The following is a 25763-nucleotide window of genomic DNA, read 5'->3' on the forward strand; positions in this document are numbered from 1 at the left end:
TGGAGAACGGAGCTGAATGGAGACACCAGGTGTGATAGGAGATTTTGATGTGGCCTGGAAATTGTTGCTCTGGATCTCAGGTGTCTCAAAGAACACGTTCCTGGCATTGATGTTGAAATGGGCCCTAAATATTCTAAAAGCGCCAGATTGTATCTGATCTTGGAATCTAAACGAGGTCAGACCTTGATAGTATTTGGATGGGAAATCACCAATAAATACCAGGTGTTGTAGGCTATATTTCAGAGGAAGGAACTGGGAAAAACAATCTCTATTCCTTGGGTTAGAAAAACTTATGGGATTAATGAGGTCACCATAAGTCAACAGACAACTTGAAGATAAGATTCAATTGTTGCAGTAGGGTTATAGAAAATGATGTTGAAGGAAGATTTAGTAATGCCGAAGTTGTTTTCTGTACATGAAATGCGTCAGAAGTACTGTCTGGTCCTTTGCTTCAGATAGCAAAAATATATTGGGTTGCCCAGAATGTGCTTACTGAGTGTGATGAGCATATACCTACCCTATTTGTCTCTCACTTGGTATAACATCTGACTCTCAGTGTGAATGTATGGTGAGATAGCTAGACTTACTATTTCCATGAGCACACCAGATTCTTAATTTCAGTAATTCATTTCATTTTTTTCTCTTTATAATTTTAGAGAACAAACCCAGGAGCTTGAGCAGTTCTATAACAGCAACAGAGTTCCCAAAGTATTCTGGAGGCGTGGATTTTGCCTCTTCTTGACATAATGATGGCAGCCGTCATGAGCTTGGGGAAGATTGCTGAAAATGGCACCGCAGCAACTCAGAACATCAAATCCCCATCAAAACCTCTTGCTCCCAATCGGATTGGCAGGAGAAATCAGGTAAAAATGAGCAATTTTTGTTATGAGGGAGTGCCATTCTCATGGGAAAATTATTTTGGGGTAATCAAGCTTTTCCTAGCCTTCTTAATTTTGTATTCTGTCACAAAGTCATTGAATCTAGCCAGTATGGATTCAGTAACTTTATGTATGATCCACCTCATACAGGTTTGCTCACTTACACTGTGACAATCCTGACTATCCTAACAGCTGGTAAATTAGCTGGGATTTCTGGGAGTTGTAGGCCAAAACACCTGGGGACCCACAGGTTGGGAACCACTGTGTTAAGGTCTTGTGTTTCTTCCTTTTCTTTTGCCAGAACCTAGAGAATCATTTGCACTCCAGATGTTATGGGCCACATGTGCCATAATCTATCATACTGAGCCCAAAATATCTGGAGGGCCAAAGTTTCCCAATCTCTGTCTTGTGTTGTCCATCAGCTCCATCTCCCTATTCATTTTTTATTATAAGGTCTTTTTACAAAAGGAATAGACTTTCTTCTTTCTTCTAGGCTTTATTCCTTGTAGTTCTGAAATGATAGTTCATATGCTTTGACAACGAAATGGGCAGTTGGCTGTGCTTTTGACACCCTTTCTCTCTATGTAATCTTCATTGAACTTTACTTTCATGAAAGCATTTTCCCAATCTATTGGGAAACATGGTTTGATGGCTTCTCAGAATGACAAAGTAAGTGAAGAATGGAGATGTTCAGATATAATAACATCAACTATTATTCTCCGCTTCCACCTTTATGAAACGCTCAGATCTGTTACCTTTCTGTAGCTTATATCTTCTATGAGAACTAGAAAATGCAACATAGATTGGTGTTGATATAGCAGTATGCGGGTTTTTAATTAATGTTGCACATCTTAAGAGTCTTTTCTCATCAGTTCTAATGTTTTGGGAACTGAATATGACATGGTAGAAGGTATGGATTTCCCACCATTGACCTAAAGCCTAGTTATAGTTTGCAATGGATAATGAGAAATTTTAGATCCTGGAGGATCACATCAAAGCATAGTTTGCAGTAAACTTCACAGAATGTAGTGTTGAAATAGACAGAGCCATTGACCTCTCCATGAGATTGCCTTAGGTACCACAAATGTGGTTTTAGGATTTGATGGGTGGAAAAAGCATATCATGAGTGAGACAGAGGGGTGGGCTAGATGGCTCAGTTGTGAGTGGCTTTCGCTTGGAGCCATTGACCTTTTAATTCCACCAGCCGTTTCACTGGGCATTAGATCAAGAGAGTAAATGTGACAGGATTAAGAGGGATGCTTGCACTATAAAAATAAATAAATAAATCACGGAGGACGTCCAAGAGTTGCTTTCTCTGGCAGTCAGCATAGAAGTTGAGCACAAATTGGACATACTGTTAAAGTCACCCTGAGGTACCTCAACAGGTGCAAGCAGGTGACATAATGATATTTTTTATTATTTTATTGTTTGTGGTACTTAACTTTCAAGGCTGCTCCTCTCATTCTAGAACAGTTCTCATCTAATCAATGAGAGAGTGGCATTTTCAAGATTAATAACTCTTTTTAAAACATTAACCAGCATATTACTTCACACCTTGAGTGGGGGGCAATTCTTAGATTTCACTGTTGTCCATAGATTTTGTGGAGACTTCTCTTAATTTTCTTTCTGACTCATGTTTATCACTGATGACTGAGCTTAGCAAAATATATTATTTAATTGATGAGTCTCCACAATAATTGTAATTAGTTTTAAATGTTTTTAATGCTTAATATTTATTTAATATTGTTTGTGTTTGTGTGTCTCATGTGATTGTAAAGGCATTGAATGCCTATGTATGCAAATGCTGTAATCCGCTCTGAGTCTCCTTGGAGAGAAGGGCGGAATATAAATAAAGTGTATTATTATTATTATTATTATTATTATTATTATTATTATTATTATTATTATTATAGTTTTGTTCCAGCCTTTTTTTATTGTGGCAGTATTGTTAGCCATGTTAGAAAAATGGACTCTCCATACAGAGCTTAACTAATGTTATTTTTGGACTTTAGTCCCCAAAATCCTTAAGGGACACCAGGGTAAGGGTTGTAATCTTTAAAGAGTACCTTTTCCAAGATCTGTACTTTCATGAAAGGGGAAGGGAAATATAATGTGACACAGAATTCCCAAACAGCATTTGCCACTAGTAGGGCAATGCCAGGTCACCTTAATAAAAGCCAGACTTCTTATCAAATTAGCTGCTAATTTTGTCTCTGACTTGGGGAAGTTCACGTTCACAGTCAGCACAGCTCCAGTCTGGCTGCCCACTGCTATGCCTAAAAATTCTCCAGTTGAATTGTCTTACAGAAATTGTGCTAAAAATTGGTGTTTTACATAAATCCTCTCTCTTAGCTACTCTTGATTTTGCTTCATTGCTGTTACAGATATTCAGTAGCCCCAAATCCTGAACGAGTATGAGGGAAAAAATGGGGAGGCAGTTGGCTAAGACTTTGGATTGGGTTTTACTGAGCTAATGTTAAACCCTATGGCTTGCATTAATCAGTTCTGGCTGAATTGCCTTTTCTATGTTGCTCCTTGCTTCCAAGGCAAAAGAGTTATTATCCTTTGTTAATGTGCTGATTTCAAAAGGCTGAGTGTCAGAAAGCAAGGGTTTGAAACAATTAACAACATTGCCTAGAGTGATAGCCTTTCTGCACCAAGGAAAATGTAGTAGTGTGATTACATAGAGAAGCCCTGAGGATTAGGTATTTAGATGAGCAGCACAGCTGCAAGGATTTTCCCCTCTCAATGTCTTTGTACCACTTTGAGATAACATTGAGCAGGACTGCAGTAAAACTGGACTTGGAGGTTATTCTTTAAACTAGTAGATGCAAAAGGTCCATGGAAAAATCTCTTTGCAAGATGCACAGGTGTTACCACCTTTGTTTTCTTTGAAAGGAATAAAAAAAAACAGATGGAAGGAAATAACTGTATGAATTTGTTTAGGAAACTGTTACAAAAGGTCATAGACTGGAAACATGGTAGTGAAATCCAGTGCGTACAGGACAGAACTTCAATGAGGACTATGTAAAATTTCACAAAAGCATTCAAGCTTTTTGTGTTTCCTGGAACTCTTTGTTAGGCTAGGTGGTATCAAAATAGGGCACAGTAGACATAAAAAGTCCAGTAGCTTAGCCAAGTATAGTTATAGCAATGAAGTCTGTATTTAAAATTCAGTACTGAGATTCAGATTTCAGACTGAATGAGTCAGTCATAGCGTGTAGGTAATAGGTATAGCTAGCATGGGATGGAGAGGAAAGTGTAGAGAGACCGGCTGTTTCTCTATGCAACATCAATAGTATGTAAAGAGTATGTAAATATGTAAAGTTTGAAAGAAGCATACGTGGATTGATAGGCATCTGGGGGCAAATGGAAGCTGTCGGGGTACAGATGTCACCAGTATGCTGATGATACCTAGCTCTACTAATCCTTTCCACTTAATTCCAAGGAAGCTGTTTCTGTGCTTAACTGGTGCATGACATCTGTATAGACTGGATGAGGGTTAACAAGATGAAGCTTAAAGAGTTAGTTGCAGAGCTCCATTTCATGCGAACAGATAGAATCTACGTAAAGATGTGCATCTAGATCAGTGGTTCTCAACCTGTGGTCCCCAGATGTTTTTGGCCTTCAACTACCAGAAATCCTAACAGCTGGTAAATTGGCTGGGATTTCTGGGAGTTGTAGGCGAAAGATATCTGGAGACCCCAGGTTGAGAACCACAGATCTAGATTGAATCTCTGTAAATATATTCCCGTAGATTTAAACATTCTTGGAATAAGAAGGATGGGAAAGAGAACTCCCTGTGTCCTCTTCCCCATTTGGGATTGTTCAGAAGTTTACTGACAGGTCAGGAGAAATGGGGCAATACTCTTCCATCTCCGACTGCCACTTATATCATACTATTGCTGGGAGTGTTGGTTTCACCCAAAGGTCAGAACTTCGGCCTGTGTTCAGGGGTAGGCCATGTGGACAATTGCTAGAATCTCAAATATACAGAATTCCTGAAAGATGACTGGGACTCTTCTGCAGGTTTCATCATTGTGTTCTAAGTACAGACGAAACTTGAACACCCCTACCTTATTTATTCTTATAAGTTCTGTGCTGTATTGTTATTACAGGACAGTAATGTCCTCTTTTACAGCTGTGCATCATGTTATTTGGTCAGGTTCGTCATAGCAAAAGGAGGCAAAAAATGCAATGCCAGAATTCAGTATCAGACAATGAAACTGACTGCGGGAGATTCAAGGAGGACGAAAGGAAGTGTTTCTTTTTTCATGCTGTGCATGGTTAAACAGTTGAATTTGTCACCACACGATGTTGTAATGTTACTCGCATAGCCTTAAAAAGGGGGGGATTAGGCAAATTCATGAAGAGTGAAAGCCAACTTCCTGCTAGATCAGAGGCACAGTGGCCCCAAGTACCAGTTTCTATAGAACACAAGCAGAGTACTGGTGCTGCACTGGTTTCCTGCTGGTGTGCTTCCCAGAACTATTAGCACAGCTTTTGGAAACAGAGGTAGTCCTTTGGTCAGACCCAGTAGGTCTGATCTGACATATTTGACAGAAACAGCATTGTGATAATTTTCCTGCCTAAATGCTCCAACACTGGCCAGAACTTCAGACATTTCTTCCTTGGTTAGAGTAATTTCCCATGTAGCTTTCTGTATACTGTATATCATTTCTACATGAATATGAGGGAGAAAAATAATGAATCTTTTACATGGTGTTTGAGTCCTGTGATATTATTTCAGTAAATAATGATCAGCCAAACCTTTTAAAATCCGCTTTGAGTCTCCTTAAAGAGAGAAAAGTGGGATATAAATATCTTGCCATTATTATTATTATCATTATTATTATTATTAACACAAAGACACAGTATGACACAGCAAACGAGATATATATGCTGGATTTCATATCACAAAATCACAAGTCGAACACTTCCCAAGCGTTTAGGGCTGTGTGATGTATTTTTGGATGATGCGCGCAGATCCCAGTAAGGTGGTCTTTTGCAGGTGTTATTGTTATTATTGTTATTGTTATTTATTAGAGTTGGGCTAAGCACAGTTGTTTAGATTTTCATATGTAACTTTTTTTATAAAACAGGAAACAAAAGATGACAAGTCTTCCTATATTTGTCCTCTGTGTGAAAAAGTTTGCACTACCCAACATCATCTGACTATGCACATTCGCCAGGTAAGCTCATCTTTTAAAAATTCAAAGTAAGAGGCTCTTCCTATTCCTACCACAGTAGACTAGTTGAACCCCCAGACTTGGAAAAGTTCTTCTATGGTGGTGTGAAATAATCACAAGCTCTTAAAAGGTTCTTCGGTTTTGCTGAGGACTGGGTTTAGAACAATGTGCACAATAGTTGGATGAGTGAAAACTTCATGAATATGTGAAAATTTTCTAGGGAGATATTTTCATTAACTACATGCTCCATGGGTCATGTCCTTAGATGTTGGATACTTCTAGGAATATTTCCTTATAGAAACTTGTTAAAAGTACAACTGGAAGCTGTGCCATGCTAATTGCACCCCAACTTCATAATTCCCTCTTGATGTTTCGGCCTGGAAGTTGCAATAAACTCTACCTAAGCCTGGCTGATCCCAGAGAATTTTGAGATTGGTTCAAAACGTATGGAGGGCATCCTCTTGTCACCTTCTGTTCTCCTTGGAAATTAACATAAACGCAGATATCAGTATGTTACCCCACTTCATTGCTATGCTCACAACTGAGTCACCTCAGTACTGTTGTGTTCTAGTCTGATTTGTAGTGTTATGCTGGGGTGAGAAGAGGAATCAGTGATCTGAGCAGTTAGGAAGTGCAGAAATGTGTGCAAAGCAAGCAGAAGTTGAGGATTGTCTGCTTTAGGAAGACAGAACATTAAAGTTGAGATGGGACATAAGAGATGCTTTTATGAATGTTCACGTAGCAGAGTTAAGGCAAAAATATATGATTTGAGCGTAAGGGAGAAGCAAGATTTCAATTGGTATATTAGGGAACTCTTTTTACCAATGATTTTTTTTGGCAGTTTGTCCAAAGTGGAAGACTAGATGAAAATCTGTTCTAAGGTTTAAGCCATTAGACTATCATTCTTAGCCGGCTCATACCTAGGATGACCTGAAAACCAATTTTGCAGGAATACACAGTATTCATTGCCTGGCCACACACAGAGGCCTTTTGAGTGAAAACTGTGGTCATGATGGCCTGAAGTGAGGAGCACCTACCACTTGTATGAGTTATTCAGATGAGTTCTGCTCCCCTCAAGCTTTTTCCAAACTGTGCCTCTGAACAAGCATGATTTGACTGTGAGACTACTGGCAGCTCCAGTGATGTCCTAAAGCTGCCATGTGAGTGGATACATATTGAGTGGCTATGTTACTGAGAAGTGATGGGAATTGTAGTACAACACATCAGAAAAACTGGGAAAGGCTACATTACATGATTTTTAAGGTTCTTTTCTAAGGGCTGATGTGCACATTCAGAAAAAGGATGTGCCACTTCAATTTAGAGTCCTTGTTTCATTTTTTTTCTGATTGCCTCACTGTGGAGCAGGCAACTTAAACATCTCGGGGTACATTTAGATTGTATAATTGATGCACTTTGACACCACTTTAACTGTTATGGCTCAATGCTGTGGAAACAAGAAAGTTGTAGTTTGGTGATGCATCAGCACTTTTGAGCAAGGAAAGATAAAGACTTTGTAAAACTATAATTCCCATGATTCTATACCACTGACCCATGGCAGTTAAAGTGGTGACAATCTGCATTAATACTACAGTGTATATGCACCTTGGGTGACACCAGGTTGCCTACTCCTGTTTCATTCAACCTCGAATTGTGACTATTCACATTCAGCATGTGACACAATCCATCCATGTAACAGTTAAAGAAAAGAACCATAGTCTTACTCAGATTTCTGTATGATGGCTTTTCAAATGTTGAGAATTTGATTTATTTGCATTCTCATTTTTTTGCTGCTGCTTGAGCAACAATATCGTTGTGGTATTCTGTTGCAGTATCCTTTACTCTTAGGCCAAACCGTAAACCAGAGAATTAAAAGGATGTGTGTAATTAACAGAGATACTCCATGATGATTGCACTGAACCTTCAATGATGATGACAGTGATATATTGATATGTTCTTGACATGGTACAAGAAAATCTCAAATTTAAAAAAATCTTGCTTTCTTTAGCATAACACTGACACTGGTGGGACAGACCATGCCTGCAGCATCTGTGGAAAGTCTTTGAGCTCTGCCAGCTCCCTCGATCGCCACATGTTGGTGCATTCTGGTGAAAGGCCTTATAAATGTTCAGTATGTGATCAATCCTTTACCACCAATGGAAACATGCACAGGTGAGAGCCAGTAATGAGATGACTATGTGGGTGGGGAGAAATTGAGATATGTGAATGTGTTTTAAACACGCTTATGTAGCATGTTCTATTGAGTTTAAGGGTGCCCGCTCAGAGGTTTCCTTTTTGACTAGAGTCCTGACAACAGCTCTTTGCAACATATAGTAGCAGATTGGGACCCATTTGCCAGCAGATTTCTTGGCACCAACATTCTTTTGACTGTTTGACTGTTTGGGTCCATCATTCAGTGGTGTTTTGCTATTCTTCTGAATGTTTCTGTTGACCTTAATACTAGATACAGCTACTCTTAATGCAGCCTCATACATAGCAAAGGACCTGAACATCTAATCCCAAGTCAACATGTCTCAGGGTACCATTTGAAAATTGTTAATTAGGGTTAGAATTTTTTTAATAGTGTCAGAAGCGACTTGAGAACATACTGCAAGTTGCTTCTGGTGTGAGAGAATTGGCCGTCTACAGAGACATTGCTCAGAGAACACCCAGATGTATTACCATCCTGCTGGGAGGCTTCTCTGATGTCCCCACAAGCTAGAGCTGACAGACAGGAGCTCATCCCATCTTGTGGAATTGAACCGGCAACCTTCAGGTCAGCAACCCAACCTCGGGTCAGCAGTTCAGCCGGCACAAGGGTTTAATCCACTGCACCACTACCAGGGTTGGAATAAACTATGTTGAGTGGTATTTTTCTTCTAAGAGCAGAAAGACTAAGGGGACAAAGTTATGTGCCACAAAGCCTGTCTTAACCCCCCCCCCCCCCCCCCCAATTACCTGCTCTGCTTAGGCATGATGGAAGGCACTTTTTTATCCCAGCTTTGGGGTAAAACTCACAACAGTTTTCTTCCATTTGTAGAAAGGAGCTGGGATAGGGGACTATCATGTTTGCATGTGGTGGCAAAATACCTTGGTCAGCGCTGGGTAAGAGTACTAGTAGCATTGCACACACAAAAAAAAAATCAAATTCTACAATTAAAAGTTAGATTTTATTAATTTGATTCTGTGTTTGGGGTGTGTGGGTAATATATTTCCAAATAATCCAGATTGTAGATTAATTATCAAGTGCAGTGGCATCATTTGTATTGATGTCAGGTGAATCCAAAGACATGATTTCCATAAATTACCCATGTTCATATATGTTGAACGGAACAGTGTATTTCATGTTCAATTAGTGTACTCAACATTTGCTCAAAAGTTTGATCCATTCTTCAACTACCTGGAGGAACAGCACCTAAAGAAGTATTTGTATGAATTCCTGATGAGCTGTTCTTGGTGACTGGATTTTATGCAGAAAGGCGATGTGTTCTGCACGTGAGCAGGCACATGCACTTAATGTAAAAAAAAGTATTTTAATGTATTAGGAGTATTGTGTTGCTCAGAAAATGAGCTAGATGTTAAAAACGTTTCAGGTTTCATTTTTGGGGTGGGGGGTGCAGGGGGTGGGACTGAGCCATCAACTGACATGATGCATGGCAGTAAAAATTCCCCAAAACTGCCCCTCCAGGAACTCTACTTAAGTGATGCTTGATTTGTGGTTTACATCTGTTTATGTTATTTGTTCAGTGCACCCTATGGTATGGTGTTAATTAAACGTAGAAGCCACAAGCTGCAAACATCTCTCTATAGGTTTGGAGAGTGACAAAGGTTCAGTTCTTTGCAAATGCCTGGGAATAAACACTTTTTTTACTCCCCTCCCTTCAAGAATGAATGCTTTTCTTTGGGTGGGGGTATTAAATGCAGTGCTTTATGTCAACAAGCCAAATGCTACACCACATAGACTGTTACTTTGCTTATGTGTTGTATTTTCCCAAGCTTCCTAAATTCTGAATATAGTATTTACATCCTGAATTGGATGTTTCATTTTTTGGAATCTGGAAGATAAGGAAAATGAAAGAAGAAGAAAGCAAAAGGCAGCTCCCAAAATCAGGGGCAATCATGTAATCTTCCAGATATGGTTGGACAGCAAATCCCAGCAGCCTTCGCCAGTATAGCTAATGCTGAGAGATGCTGAGAATTGGAGTCCAACAGTGTCCGGAGGGCCATGTGATTCCCATCCCTGCTCTAGAGTAAGGGTCAGAAGCTTCAGAAGGTGCAAAGATCTATTTTATCACCCATTTCAGAATTGTTTCAGACTGTATTACTCCCTATGATTGAAACTGGACGTAGTCAGAATAATTTTGATTTTTTTAATGGCAAGTAAGCCTCTATGGGGAGTTTGCTTTTTGAAAGGAACATTGGTTCCTGGGGCGCAGTTCTGTCTTTTTTATTTCCTCTCCCCGATCCCATAATTAGCTTTACCAGGAGTGGTTGGAGCTCTGGAGGCTTCCTGAAATGGAAAGTGAATGTGACTCTTAAACTCCCGTCTTGCCCATCCCTGTTCCAGAGCAGTGTAGTATGATGAAGAAATTACGCAAAGACCAGAATCTTCTTGTTGGATTATACTTGTACAAGAGACCCTAGTATATTGTACTTATTTTAGGGTTCCATGCTGGCAGTAGCATAAGACCGAGAGAACCATCATTGTTGCCATCTAGAAATGGAGCTGCCAGCTCTCAGTAGCATGGTTTTGAAACTCCTGGCTTCTGGATGGATTCTTGATGTTAAAGATACTCTTGAAATAACTTTTCTTATGCTGGCAAGTTTCCAAAGCAGTCTTTCAGGAGTGTCCTTAGTTTTGGGGCAACCTGGAAGCCAGACACAGCTACTGATGGACTTGTTAAACCTGCTGCTGTTGCACTAGTGTTATGCTGATGAAATTGGCTCTCAGACAAAATCAGTTCTAGGGACTTGTTTTCACTAGTGCCTGGCCTTATGCTTGCAGACAAGGCATGATAGTGCAAGCTGTCCTCCATCTAGACATCAGTAGTCAGATCTGTCCTGCTTACGCATATGGATATTTTTTTGCCTATCTTTGAAGAATCTTGACAGATTATTTGTGCAGTCTTTCCTAAAGCCAGCTAACATGGTCTTGGCTATATAGTGTATTTTCACAAGCACAAAGTTGTGATGATGTCGTCATTGTAATTTAAGTACTACTGTTGATCTTTTAAGCCTTGAAATGAGGTGGAGAAACCTTTGGCCCTTCCATTATCTTGAGCTTTCCTTTGTATGAGTGTATCCACTGAGGCAGTGCTAGGAGATTGTGAGGGGTTGTAGTCCAAAGCCTGGGATAGCTTTTACATCTTTGCCTTAAGTTGCTTGGGATGAAGCCATTTGAAAAGCTAATTGCACTGATACTTACCACTTGTATGTATGTGTAGATGTGCATACTACTATCTTCATCCATGCCCTTGCTTTGTGGCTATATCCTTGCTTAGTGTCAAGGATAGATTTTTTTTTCCTGATGGCCCTATATGTCTGAAATGTCATCACCTTGGAAATTCACATAATAGCTTTCTCTTGCCTTTAAAGAGATTTTTTTTAAAGTTGGCCTGTAGTTGGATGATTTCTACGCTCCTTATGTTTCATATTGTTTCATTTTAAATGGCTGCTTAAAATTTGAATTAATAATAATAATAATAATAATATTTCTTACCCACTGTCCCTCATAGCTTGAGGAAAACATATAATCATAAAACATCCAGTAAAGTACATATACTATATTATATTTATATGAAATATACATATTAAAATACACAGATCAAAGATAAAAGTACAGTAGACTTTAACATTCATAGTTTAAAATTGACTGGGTAGGTGTGCCAGAACAGATAGGCCTTCAATTCTCTCCTAAATTCTGATGGCTGATTTAGCTGTCAAATCTCTTCTGAAAGAGATTGCACTCATTTTCTGTAGCTCATCTTTGGGGCTACAACTGAAGTCAGGTGGAAATGGCAGCATGCATGTGTGCTTGTGTGCACATTCACTCCAGAGCAAGGACAACACAGTCCTGCTTCCATGACATCATTTGCAATGCGGAAACAAACTCTTTTTATAGTGAGTGAGAGAAATTTGGAGTAGAAGCTGTATATAACAAGCCTCTGGCCTGTTGGTATGGGTTTTGCACTCTAAAAAGCATAATACAAAGTTACAGCATCTCTGTGAAACTGGTAGATGTCTTTGCATTTTCTGAGAACTACTGTTGTATTTCGTGTCATAGAACAAGACTAAGTTCAGGAGATGCTCTCATGTCAGAAGTATAATACAAGTTACAGCATATCTGTGAAACTGGTAAACGTCTTTGTATTTTCTGGGAGCTTCTGTTCTATTTCGTGTCATAGAAAAAGACTAAGTTCAGGAAATGCTCTCAAGTCAGAAGGCAGTATGAGGAATGGTTGTGTAAAGTAGTACAACTCAAGGTACAACCAGTGTAAAATTGCATATTGTTTTCTTACAGTTCCAAAGGTCCTTATTTTAGTGTGCCTCATATATTTCCATGTGATTCTATGAAAAACAGTTTACACATTTCTTAATGCACTAGGCTACTCAGAGTGTTAGTTATATGCCTGTTTGATATGCTGAGTCTTTTTTCATCATACTGTGATTTGCATTTCTGTCATTCATGAGTTCCAATAGACCAATAGGAGAAAAATGCTCAGTGTAATCTTAAGCACTTCCTATTCTGCTGTCACAGGACTCACATATGCCATGAAATAAGGGATATGGAAAGGAGGAAAATATACTTCTCTAAACTTGCCTGATCTAGTTCTGGTTTTACCTCTTTCATAGTTCTAAGATTTACTAATGGTCCGTTTTAAAATTTCTAAATTAGGAATAGAAAGCTTTCAAACTCCAAATATTTTTCCAGAAACTGTTTATTGATCTAGCTGTTATTTTTTGATTTAAATTTGTGTGACCTCTTCTCCCAAGCAATACTAGCTGGGGTTTGTGGGGTTTCAAAACTCCTGAAAGGCTGCAGATTCTCTCCCTGTTGAAATCTCTCATCTCTGCCTTCTCCTTTCAAAACATGAGGTTGATAGAATTCCCATCTGATCCAACATAAAGCCCTAGATGTGTTCCACATACTTAGCTGGAAAAAGCAAATCTGAAAGTCTATGTACAGGCTTGCATTTTCCTTCTCTAGTCTGCAGGCTGAAGTGATATTCATCTGCCTCATGTGATTCATAGCTGTAAGGACATGTCTTGTACCACATGTGTTCAAATGCCTACATTTCCTTCTAGTTTTAAAATCAGCTTCCTACACCTTCCAGAGTGCCTTTTCAGCAACGGAAGCCCCAGTTTTAAATGAAGCTGGCTACATATTTGTAGATAAAATCTCAAAATGTATTCTCAGGCAGTGACATGATCTGGAAGTAGAAACAAATACTTGGTGAGCATTTAGTGGTCCCACTGCAGCATTATACTGTTCTGGGCCATGCTTCTACTTGGAAACTGTTAAGTAGATGATAGTTAAGTCAAGTCAACATTGTTTGTATCCTGTCCCATCTCCTCTTATGGACTCAGGATGGCTAACAATATGGATGGCAGCCATTCGATGCCATACAAATACACAAAAATCCAATATATAATAACTTAAAGGCAAATAATTAAAACAACAGTTTATTACAATTAAGACATAACTTGCAACAACATTTAAAAACAGGATTAAAAACCCAGATCAGTAAATCAAAAGCCATATCCATTTTCAAAGCCCTGTCGATAAGCCATTCATTGTGTGGGATCCAGATATTCAAATATTTGGTTCTTCATAAGCCTGGGAACATAGGTATGTTTTTAATTGTTTCCTGAAAGAGGAAAATGTGGGGGCTTTTTAAATATCCTTTGGGAGAGAGTTCCAGAGGCGGGAGGCAACTACAGAAAGGGCCTTCTCTCTCATGATTGTGATGGTGATGATGATAGCTACTGTTTGTCTTCTTCTCCACCATCAGTAGATGGTTGAATGTATTCTGTGGACTTAAGCTACAGGTAAAATGCTAGTGAGACCTTGAAAGATTAGATATATTAATGTATTGGTTTACAAGGCCTTGCTTATATCTTAACTGGGCACCTGAGAGAAAGCATTAAAATCCAATTAGTGATGCGGACTGCAAACTAAAGACCTCTTGGGAATCAATATGTAGCTCTCTGCCAGGGAGAAACATAATGACGTTGCATACTTCTGTCCTCCATACCTGTTGTTCTGCCAAATCATTGTATTATTATTTTTACCTTCATGTAGCAGTTAACCATTTTACCTTTCTTAAAACCCCTAAACTAAGGATGATGATCCAGAGCTACAGAGTCAGAAAGAGTGGAATTTCTCATCTCACTTGTCTAGATCAGTGAAATCAGTTACATGAATTGGGTTTCCTTTGTCTGGGAGCAGAGCAAGACGGTCATGCATTGAGGACCTCTATCAGTTTCTCACACTTTGAAGCCAGTTGGACTCTATAGTCTTCATAATTCATCCCGTGATGGTTGGGTGGAACCGTGTGGCCCCTTCCAACTTTTATGATTTTATCAACAGGTCCAACTCTCTGCTTAATGCAGGATTCCAATTAGATCAGTGGTTCTCAACCTGTGGGTACCCAGATGTTTTGGCCTTCAACTCCCAGAAATCCTAACAGCTGATAAACTGGCTGAGATTTCTGGGAGTTGTAGGCCAAAACACCTGGGGACCCACAGGTTGAAAACCACTGAGTTAGATTATCTCCAGCAGGAAGCTGTCCACCCTCTTTTTTGAAGACATCCAGGGAAGGAGACCCTACCATCTCACTTGGTTCAATTGGCAGATGACTCTCACTGTTTAGATGTTTCCTCTAATGTTCAGTTGAAATCTACCCTCTTAAAACAACTAGACTAGTTCTATGCTCCAAGATAGCAGAGAACAAGTCAGCCTCTTCTTTGTGGAAGCCCTTTATGTGTTTAAAGAGTGTGATCATGTCATCCCTTAAACCTTTATTCACAAAACATGCCCAGCTTCTTCTTCTTGCCTATGGCTGGTGTACATTCAGTCTTATATCCTCTTTTAAAGCCCTGTCAATAAATCAGCCAGGAACCAGTATTACAGGAACTTTTAAAAATGCAATTCTCAAAATAAGTCTGGCAGGTTTTGGATTGTTAGAAATTCAAAAAATAACTTTCTCCAAACTCTGATTTTTATGCACGAATCCTATTGTAATGAACAAAAAAGATATCTGAAGTCTCAATTTAAATTGGACTGGTACGGCAGAATCTTTGAGTCTCCTTTGGGGAGATAAAGTGGGGTATAAATAAACATAACAACAACAACAACCTCCCCTTGGAGACTGCTATTGAGTTACTTATGCCTACCTTACCATCTTTATCATCATCCTTGACTCTGAATTTGCTTGAGCTTCCTACATGTCCAAATTTGCCTGGCACACCACTCCTTATAGAACAGAGCTCGAACAGGATGTCCTTTCAGTGTACTGTCCTCCATATTTCATACCGGACTCTTTCATCACATTCCGCCCCAAGCTGTTTTTGCTCTTTGACCTCCATTGAGGTACCTGTTTGCACACATGCTGCTTGTGCATCCATTTTCTTACAGTTTATTTAATGATAAGCGTATAGGATTTCATTCTGGAAATTTATCTCAGCCTGAATCTAACAGATATGGGAACCAAGACTCCACTCTGCACTACATAAAACTTTCGTGTTGCTTTGCTTCCCTTTTTGCCCCCACTATTTTACTATTTGCCTTTTCTACAAGCTTTCTATTTGTCTTAGTGCAGTCCTTAGTGGATCTCTGTTGATCAACAGCCTGATCTTGTGCTACATTGCTGGAGCTGACCTTAGCCACAATCTAGCACTGGTGGAAAAACTCTATGCAGTGCAGAAATTCTGTGTTAAAGATGTAGGCATGTGTTGAGAGAAGGATGATGGAGCTGAGTAAATTCCCTCTAGCAGTTCACATCAAAGCCTTTGGGAGCAGCCTTGTTATTTACAGCTGGCATGAGTTTCTGATAACTGACTGCTATTTTTAAAAATACTCTCAATTATCTTTGGTCCAGGTGTACATTTTCATGGTAGCTGATTTGGAGATCCACTTCTCATTTCTATTGTAGACAGTATGTGCAATCTGGGATAACAGTATGTCCTGATATAAAGATTCCTTTAGTTCATTTGCTAGCACAGGGAAACCTGTACATACCAGACAGATGGAACCACAGGCCAATGAGAGTGCTGTACTTAACTCGAATAAAAAAAGGGAACCATCCTGTTCTCTCAAAAGAGTAGCGAAAGACAAGAGTTTAAGTTTCTCCTGGGAGAACCTAAAAAAAAAAAATACTGACCCCCCCTCTACACTCTCTGTGGCATCTGGGCCCCTGAGATGACATTGGTGCTTTCCCCTTTCTGTGGAATAACCCTTGACTTATTCATGGGTTGTATTAAAATCCATCATTTTGACCTCAAAGCCTGCACTTAACTTATACATGAGGTTGATTTGTGCATGAGTATATATGGTAATTGAGTGGTGCATAGGAACTGAACTTTGATTCTTTGCTTGGGTCATATCAGTTTAAGTTGTATATGACCTTCTCCATAGTTGTTGTTCCCAGGTGTCTTTTAGCCACCTCTAGACTTTTAGACTATGCCTGTTATGTGTACTGTCACCTAGTTTAAAAAGAAAACAGAACAAGAAAGGTCAATGTATAAAGTGGAAATAGTATTAATTGTCTTAAACATGTAGTATCTGAGTCACCCCAAGGCAGTTGGTGTTGCTCTCAGGCAAGTACTCAACAGAATCCTAAGAATTCTGTTTATAGCTCTCAAGGTTGTAGAGATAAGCTTGCAGACCCGGTGGAGATTCCATACAAAAGCTCTGTATACTAGATATCCAAATATTCATTGGGTATTTTCTTTTTCTTTCACTTAAATAGAAAAATAACAATCTATCCTAAATTATGTCCCAAAGAATCTTTTCACTTACCCATTACTCTCAAAGCAATTGTTTAGAAATGTTGAATGCACTTTCAATTGTATCTTTTAATTCTTCCTTCACATTTAATATTAACAATGCAATGATATGATTATATTTCTCATCAACTGTCCATTAATGTTTACAATGCTGACATCACTGCTGTTAGGATTTATGTCAGTTGCATGCATTAGAAATATGCAAATAAAACATATTGACACTGAATTTTGAAGAACAGTTTGTGCATAACCTCTTAAGCAGTCCCATAGTACATTCCCTTTTCTGTGTAAAGTTAGTGGTTGTGAAATGATTATTCTGTTGTATGGACTTTTCTTCTTGAACTTTATCCTCTCCAGCCCTTATTATGCATTTAGCTTAAAAACCCAATCTTTCGATAGTTTTTGTGACCTACATGACACCCATTCAGCCACTTAAACCCAACATGGACAGAAATTCCATATTTAATCGCTCGGTGTAGGCATGTGAATAAGAGTCTATGCCAGAATACGCTTGGAAATATTGTGCATTAACTTTAGTCTTGTTTATGACAGTACTAAGTCTACTCTGTTTCAGGTCCTGCTATAATATAGTAGAGTCTGTGTGATGTAGTGCTTTGGGGGTTTGGACTAGGTCTACAGACGTTCAAGTCTGTACTCAGGCATGGAAACCTATTGGCTGATATTGGACAAGCCAGTTTTAGAGTAACGCAATGGTGAACTTACTCTGAAAAAATGTTGCCTAGAAAATCCTAGGATAGGGTTGCCATAAGGTGGAATCAACTTGAAGGCACATAGCAAAAACAAAAAAAAGATTTATTCTACATTCATAAAAAGCCAAGTAGTATGAAGTTTGAACAGATGGGTATATTGTAAGATTTACAATCTATGGACAAATTTACAGGATGACATATTTCATATATGCAGTTGTCACAGTCCTTCCGTCTTGTTGCATCCTTTCTTTTCGGCCTCCTTCATGGTTGGTTGGATGATTATGAAATAGTGCCATCTGTGTTTCTGTGGTCCAGCTCACTTCTAACTGTTCCTAAAAGAATGCTCTAGGGAAAAGCTAACTGCTTGTCCTGGGATGCACAGAGTTGCATGAAGTGGTGTACTGCAGTGTCAAGTTTAGACAAAAACCAGCTGCCTAGTGTTGGAAACAAAATGGATGTAAAAAAGATCCTCCACCTGGTACTGTTTGTAGGCATTTTGGATTCCAGTTCTTATCAGTCCCAACCAGTCAGGTTCACTGGGATATTGGCAGTTTTAACCAGTACAATTGGATAAAGGTTTGTGTTCTTATATTTTAGTAGATTTAATAGTTTAAAAAACTTAATTCAAAATTGAATATAGGCTTTAGAGTTCAAAGGAACGGAATGATTCTCATCCCTTTACTATTTACTAGTGAAGCCATCATATATGTAATAACATTGAGAATTTTTTGTCAGCAATAAGGAGCACAATAAAAAAATTCACTGTGCAACTAGATTATCACTGATAAAGAGTTTTTCAAACAACACAGAAAAAAAATCATCACAAATAATCCATCAGTTGAATATACTCATATAGGGCAACAAAATGGATTTTCTTACATTCAAAATTTGTTTTAAAAAAACGCTGACTGGCAGTAAAGAAACAATGTAGATGGAGGGGGGCAAGTCTAAACATTTCCTTTCCTCCTTGGTAAGAAGCTGAAGACTACATGAGAAGAGATGTATGTCCCTAGCTCAGTGGTTCTCAACCTGGTGACCCCAGATGTTTTTGGCCTTCATGTTTTTGGTCAGGAAGTCCTAACAGCTGGTAAACTGGCTGGGATTTCTGGGAGTTGTAAGCCAAAACACCTGCAGACCCACAGGTTGAGAACCATAGGTGTAAAGCTATATACCTCCAGACACATAGCCTTCTTAGTCTGAATCAATATGCAAAGGGATCTTGTAGCCTCTTTGGGAATATCTGAGGAAATTAAGTTGGAAGCATAAGCTTTCATAGATGTAACTTTATTTTAGTAGGGTTGCTGTATGTCTTTCGGGCTGTGTGGCCATATTCCAGAAGTATTTTCTCCTGACGTTTCGCCCACATTTATGGCAGGCATCCTCAGAGGTTGTGAGGCATGGATAAACTAGGCAAGGAAGGTAAATAGTTATTTAAGTAGACTTGCTTCAGTAGACGAGTCCTGTGGAAATTTATTCTACCAACTTCTTTCTCTCGGTCTATGAGACTGCTTTGCATACTCTCTGGCTCCTTATAATCTTTGGGAATCTTTTGCATGATTTAAGAGTGCAAGGGAGTTGCATATAATGAGAAAATAACCATGAAGTGTTAAGCAATGTACTTCCAACCACATATGCTGAACTTTTTCTTTATTTTCAGTTCTCTTCTTTTTAAAAACACTACCACAAGTGGTGGCAGTTCCTTGGTCTTATTTAAAAGAGAGCTGACAAGAAAGGTACATTCTGCTATTTGCTCATTCTTGCATGCTACAGGAGAACCGGTTGGGCAAGCCGGAGGGTGGGAGTTGATTCTAGTCATGTATTAAGGTGGAACAGCAGCAGCTACCAACACCATGGTTGAGAGAAGTGTACCAGCTAGTTTCCTCCCTCCATCTCTTGTGATTTTTTTGGTACTTCCTTGTGAAAACCTAGTTGTTCTACACAGAGATGTTTCAAAATGGCCTTCATTCAGGCATTTACTGATGCTTGCAATGAAACTTTAGAGGCACAGTCAATTTTCTGAGGATGGATAGTGTGTGCATATTGACAGCGAAGATTCTTCAAAGGCTGACTATTGTGTAGTTTTAAAAAGTGCTGTCTGCTCATAAGAGGGAGGCAATAGGATGTTTAGAGGAAAGTTGGCAGAAGAAAACATTATAAAAGCAGAACTTGGAATTACTATTTCTTTTGGACTACACCTCTCAGAAGCAGCTAGCCAGTATAGCCCATCACTGTGCTGATTATGAGTGACTGGGAAGCATGGGCCAAAAAAGTAACTTTTACAGGTTCTGGAGAAAACTCCTAGATGTGCACATGAACCCAGAACATCTTAATGGGGACAGCAGGCTGATTGTTTTTAGTAATGTAGTGGACTTTCTTGGAAGGTGGAGTATGACTGTATGGACACCTGAATTGGGTCCCTTCATATTACAGTTTTTTTTGCAGGTATCATTAGGCACTAGTGGAGGCTGAACGTTCAAAATGCCTATGAATGGTGATTGTCCTCCAGAGGAATATTTTTAGAGTTGTGTATATGCTAGTAGGGGTTATGGGCTAATCCTGGATTTAATCATGTTCTCAGTGGTGATGCCTACTTTTAAATTTTGGTGTCACTTGTGATGGCAGAAAAGAAGTGCTCAGGATTTGCCATATCTTTTTCATTGACCTTTCTCACAGAAACCCTGATAGTGTTATGAGATGGAGTTTTACTTCTTAAGGATTAATTTTATTTATTTTAAGTCAGACGCATTGCATAAATAAATATAAAACTGATAAAAATAGAGAGAACACAATAAATAATAAATAATTTTTGACCAAAAACATGCAACAGCAACCTCATTGTCTGTAGCTTTCAACCATTCTTCCTCTACATGAGGCAGGGCATTGTGGGCAAACATACAGATGCTGAATTGTTTGTTCTGTTCCACAGTCACACAAGGTGGATTGATACACTCCATATTATTACATCTGTATTCTTAGTCCAGATGCGTTATTTCTGAATATGACACTCATTTTTTTCTTTTTTTAAAATGTGGAATCTGGACTAGAAGTAAGTAAACTTTTATTATGGTCAATGACCAGCTCATAACAGGTATATAGAAGTATATTTGTTCATTCCTTGTATAGATAGAGCATTGGCTGCATGATTATGGAAAAGTGCGTGGAGTCTTTGAGAAAAAGGGTTCAAGACCTGAAGGCCATGGCTCATTGAATGCTGGTGCATTTTTAAAACAATGGCTATACATTTTCAAATAGACTTTTTAACCATGGGAGAACCATGGATTCATAATAAACAGCCAAAATAAACATTAACTAGATATGTTGTCGAAGGCTTTCATGGCCGGGATCACAGGGTTGTTGTATGTTTTCCGGGCTGTATGGCCATGTTTCAGAAGTATACTTCTGGAACATGGCCATACAGTCCGGAAAAATACAACAACCCATTAACTAGATAAGTGGAACGCTACATCAGGGGATAGGAATCATATGCCTTTCCAGATGTTATTGACTATAATTCCCAGGGGTGAGTAGGAGTCCCTTGAAGTAACAGCATTGTTCATTTTTTACCCTAAATCCTCTCCGTTGTTGTTCCTGTTACCGTGTTTCCCCGAAAATAAGACAGTGTCTTATATTAATTTTTGCTCCTAAAGATGCTCTAGGTCTTATTTTCAGGGGATGTCTTATTTTTCCATGAAGGAGAATTCACATTTATTGTTGAACAAAAAAATGAACATTTATTATATACTGTATAGTAGTTGTCATCATAAACCAGCATAACCAGACAAACTGTGAATCCTATCAAGAATTTCTTGTTACTACCAATATTTCCATGTACAACGCTTTATGGTACGTACATTTACCGATCCTGCATGCTTTGGTGTTCTGTTCGTTGGGCATGCTTCCAAACAAAAACTTTGCTAGGTCTTACTTTCAGGGGAGGCCTTATATTTAGCAATTCAGCAAAACCTCTACTAGGTCTTATTTTCTTGGGATGTCTTATTTTAGGGGAAACAGGGTAGTACATGAATGCATGTTCTGGATATTTGAGGGTTCTTTCTGCTGTATCCCGTGGTACTTTTTGATTATATAAGAAGCAACACTCACCCCTGAATTTGAAAATAGAATGAATTATGCTGCAGAAATTCTCTGAGCCATCATTTCATGGGTCAGGAATATTGCCTCTTGGGATCTTAGTTATAAGAGTAAAGACTGAAGAGCTCAGTCACTTAGTTCCTATTATCAACTTAATTCATTGTTTTTAGTGAGGAGACCATGGCCAGACAAGAATGCATATGGAGGGTTGTCCTTGAATTCAATCCTTTTTTCTAAATTAGACAATTAGGGATCAGAGTTTATTTGAAGATGGGACTTTCTACAACATTACAAATGCAGACTTTGGTTTGCTGATGTGTATTTGTTTGAACATCTTCCCATTGTGTGCTGAACATTGGTTCCTTTCTCATCTCACCTGGAGGCCCTACAGGGAAGTGGTTATGCTGATGCATTTTTGGTTTTGGGTGTGGTAAAATGCCCTGAAGATGTTGGAAAATGCCTTATTTAGCAAAAGGGTGAATCATGAGATTGAGCTTGCCTTGATTGTATGAAGATTTGTCCTGCTTCTCCCTGCTGAGTCTTATGCATGTGGAACTCATTCTTACCTCCATGAATTTGTTATACAGTATTTACTACCTGCTTTCAGCCCATTGAAATAAGCATTTGCTATCAGTTGTGTTCTCCTCCCATTTTCTACATAGCGGTTTCATAGGAACACAGAAAGCTACCTTATCTTGCGCCAGACCAGCGATTTATACAGTAGAGTCTCACTTATCCAAGCCTCGCTTATCCAAGCCTCTGGATTATCCAAGCCATTTTTGTAGTCCATGTTTTCAATATATCATGATATTTTGGTGCTAAATTCGTAAATACAGTAATTACAACATAGCATTATTGCGTATTGAACTACTTTTTCTGTCATATTTGTTGTATAACATGTTTTGGCGCTTAATTTGTAAAATCATAACCTAATTTGATGTTTAATAGACTTTTCCTTAATCCCTCCTTATTATCCAAGATATTCGCTTATCCAAGCTTCTGCCGGCCCGTTTAGCTTGGATAAGTGAGACTCTACTGTAGTATTAATGTATATTGACAACTGTAGGAGCAGCTGTCCAGAGTTTCAGGCAGAATTCCTCATCCTAACTGGAGATCCTTGGAATTATTTTGTGTTCTTTCATCCAGACATGTATTCCTCTGAGTTTTAATATATAGTCAAGGTTGAGTTCTAATACACCTCTGGAAGAGGCTGGAACTGACACTGTAAAGTGTGTCATAGTTTTAGCATATCATGAAAGGATGGGAAAGACTACGTAGGGAAAACACACAAGCTTTACAAGTTACCTTGAGTATGGTTACAATTCCCCTTGCAGGCTTTTGCACCTAGAATTTGTAGAACACAGGGGTTTTCCTGAATTCAAGTTTAGCTCTTATTTGTCCAAATGCACATCCTTATTCAGTCAAATTTGCAACTCTGGGAGATAAAATATTTGCAGTGTAACATGTTCCAATGGGTTGTATATCTGTGTACTGAGTGAAGTGTCATGTCACATGCTGAACATAATCTTTATTTGCATTTAACAAATTAATCTGTAATGAGCAAATTGCATTTATAGCCATTCGAAATCAGGTTTTGCACAAGGTATTTGGTTGCTTCTACATGAAGTTGCTAATTACGCAATAATATAATTTACTGTATCTTTTTATAAGAAAAGGAGAGAGTGTGAAAAATGTTAGAATTGCAGTGCAATCCTCTGTATGTCTAGTCAAGAGAAGACATGATGGGAACTGATTTCCATTTAAGTGGTATATTCTGAAACTTTATCTTGAATTTCATAATAATAAACAACATCTTCTTTTTCATTCATGTTAAATACAGCAGATGAGAAATGACAGACTCATTTTAAAATATGTTGCGCTTGTCCCCATGTGAGCCGCCCAAGTCCTTTGAGGAGATGGAGACAGGATTCAAAAATAAAGTTGTTGTTGTTGTTATTATTATTATTATTAGTAGTAGTAGTAGTAGTAGTAGTATTAATATTATTTTCCTGCCATTGCACTGTTGTTACAAGCTTAAAATTATGCTGGAGTATCTGTTTTGTGTATGTTATCTGTCAAGTCTGTAAAAATGGAAGGCATCTTATCTTTCCACTTAAGACGGCCCTGTAATTTCAGTCTATGCTGCAAAGTGGTATAACAGAAAATGCGTCTCTCCCTATTCTATGCTGTTTTGTGCTTTAACATTTGAGACATTGTTAGTATGATAATTCTTTGCCCCACCTTTAAGAGCAAGACCTATCTGTTAAACTTCTCAAAGTAAACAAAAAGCATTCCAGTATATTGAAGCATTCCAGTATACACTCTTTATGTAATGTCTTTTTTCTCTGGGAATTAAGTTAGTAGTATAATATAGTAATAAAACTGTATTTGTATCCCACCCTATCTCCCCGTGGGGACTCAGTGCGGTTTCCAAAAACCAGGCAAACATTCAATACCTATATCAAAAACAATGTCCATAAAAATTGAAATGGAAAAAACAACACAGTATCTCAGTCTCCCTCCCCACCCCACCATCTATTAGATTTTTATTAGCATACCTAGCACTTTGAAGGGGAAACAAAATATCCTATATCACAGAGGACACAATAAATTTCCAAATGTCCAAAAAGGCTAGAATAAGCACAATTCAGAACACACACTTATACTAAACCGCCCTGAGTCCCTTTGGGGAGATAGGGCTGGATCCAAATATATTATTATCATTATTTTATTATGTCACATCAAACAAGATAGATATGCTGGATTTCGTATCACAAAATCACAAGTCGAACACTTCCCAAGTGTCTAGGACTGTGTGATGTATTTTCGGATGATGCGTGCAGATCCCAGTATGGTGGCCTTTTGCATTTGGCAGATCGTAATTTTATCAATGTCTATTGTTTCCAAATGCCAGCTGAGATCTTTTGGCACGACACCCAATGTGCCGATCACCACCGGGACCACCTGTTATATTATTATTATTATTATTATTATTATTATTATTATTATTATTATTATTTATGACTACTACTAAATATAAATAAGTGTAGATAAGGAAATTAATATAATTAATATTAATATGAATATTAGTGTCATGTATGAATCCAAGTTGCAGTGGTGCTGTTCTTTATCTGATAAACCCTAAATAAATTTAAAATACTCAGTAGAATCAAGAATCCTCTTCTCTCCTTTTCAGTGTCATCTATCAGCTTTTTGTACCTTTCTCTCTAACTTTTCTTCCAACGGTTCAGATAGGCACCTCCTCTGGTACATTATATAAAAGAGGAAAGCTGTTGTGGTTGGAAGCCCTTGATAGTAAATTGATTCTTCATACACATGTGCTTTAATAGTAAAATGGTGCATTTACAGGTGCCTGATTTTTGTTGATCTTCAGTTGATTCCAACTCCAGGTACCTCAGTTAATGGAACAGACGTATTCCTAGGCATTATTTCTTTAACAGAAAAATGGCACCAGAGGCAAAAGTAATCTGAAAAGAAGAATGGTGTCAGAAATGGTCTCAAGTGGAGCCAAAGAGCCTATGTAGCAAATCACTCAGTGATGTTGAGAAAGAGTATATTTCCATGTCCCACCCATTTTTCTCCCATCTCCTCTGTCAGCTTCTTCTGGTTATACACCGGTTCTTTTTAATCTACTCTCTCCAGAAGATCAGATAATTTGGTCCAGGCAGACTCCTCAAGCACCAACCACCCACTTCCCCACTTCCTCCAACTGTCCTCTCATTTCTTTTTCTTTCTTGCAACTGTCAAAACCTGACCAAAATATTCTTCCCTTTCTCTACGACTGCTTACTTCAAAGTTTTTTCGGTTTTTTCTTTTGGTCCTGCATCTATTTTTGAGAATATGGATACATTAGAAAAGTGCTTCTTAGACTT

The 25763-nt window shown here is 38.5% G+C and overlaps 1 protein-coding gene across 6 annotated transcripts in view; it reads left to right on the forward strand.

Moving 5' to 3' along the window:
- The window catches only part of rreb1 (ras responsive element binding protein 1), a 183533-nt gene that overhangs the window by 103856 nt on the left and 53914 nt on the right, over positions 1 to 25763 (forward strand). For all 6 annotated transcript variants that reach the window (XM_008117950.3, XM_008117953.3, XM_008117960.3 and 3 more), the window contains 3 exons: positions 657 to 863; positions 5981 to 6070; positions 8073 to 8236. In XM_008117950.3, the coding sequence (XP_008116157.2) occupies positions 747 to 863; positions 5981 to 6070; positions 8073 to 8236 (371 nt within the window). In that variant the 5' untranslated portion in view covers positions 657 to 746. The remainder of the gene's footprint in view (positions 1 to 656; positions 864 to 5980; positions 6071 to 8072; positions 8237 to 25763) is intronic.

Source organism: Anolis carolinensis, chromosome 4 (genome assembly GCF_035594765.1).
Source record: "Anolis carolinensis isolate JA03-04 chromosome 4, rAnoCar3.1.pri, whole genome shotgun sequence".
In the NCBI taxonomy this organism is placed as follows: domain Eukaryota; kingdom Metazoa; phylum Chordata; class Lepidosauria; order Squamata; family Dactyloidae; genus Anolis; species Anolis carolinensis.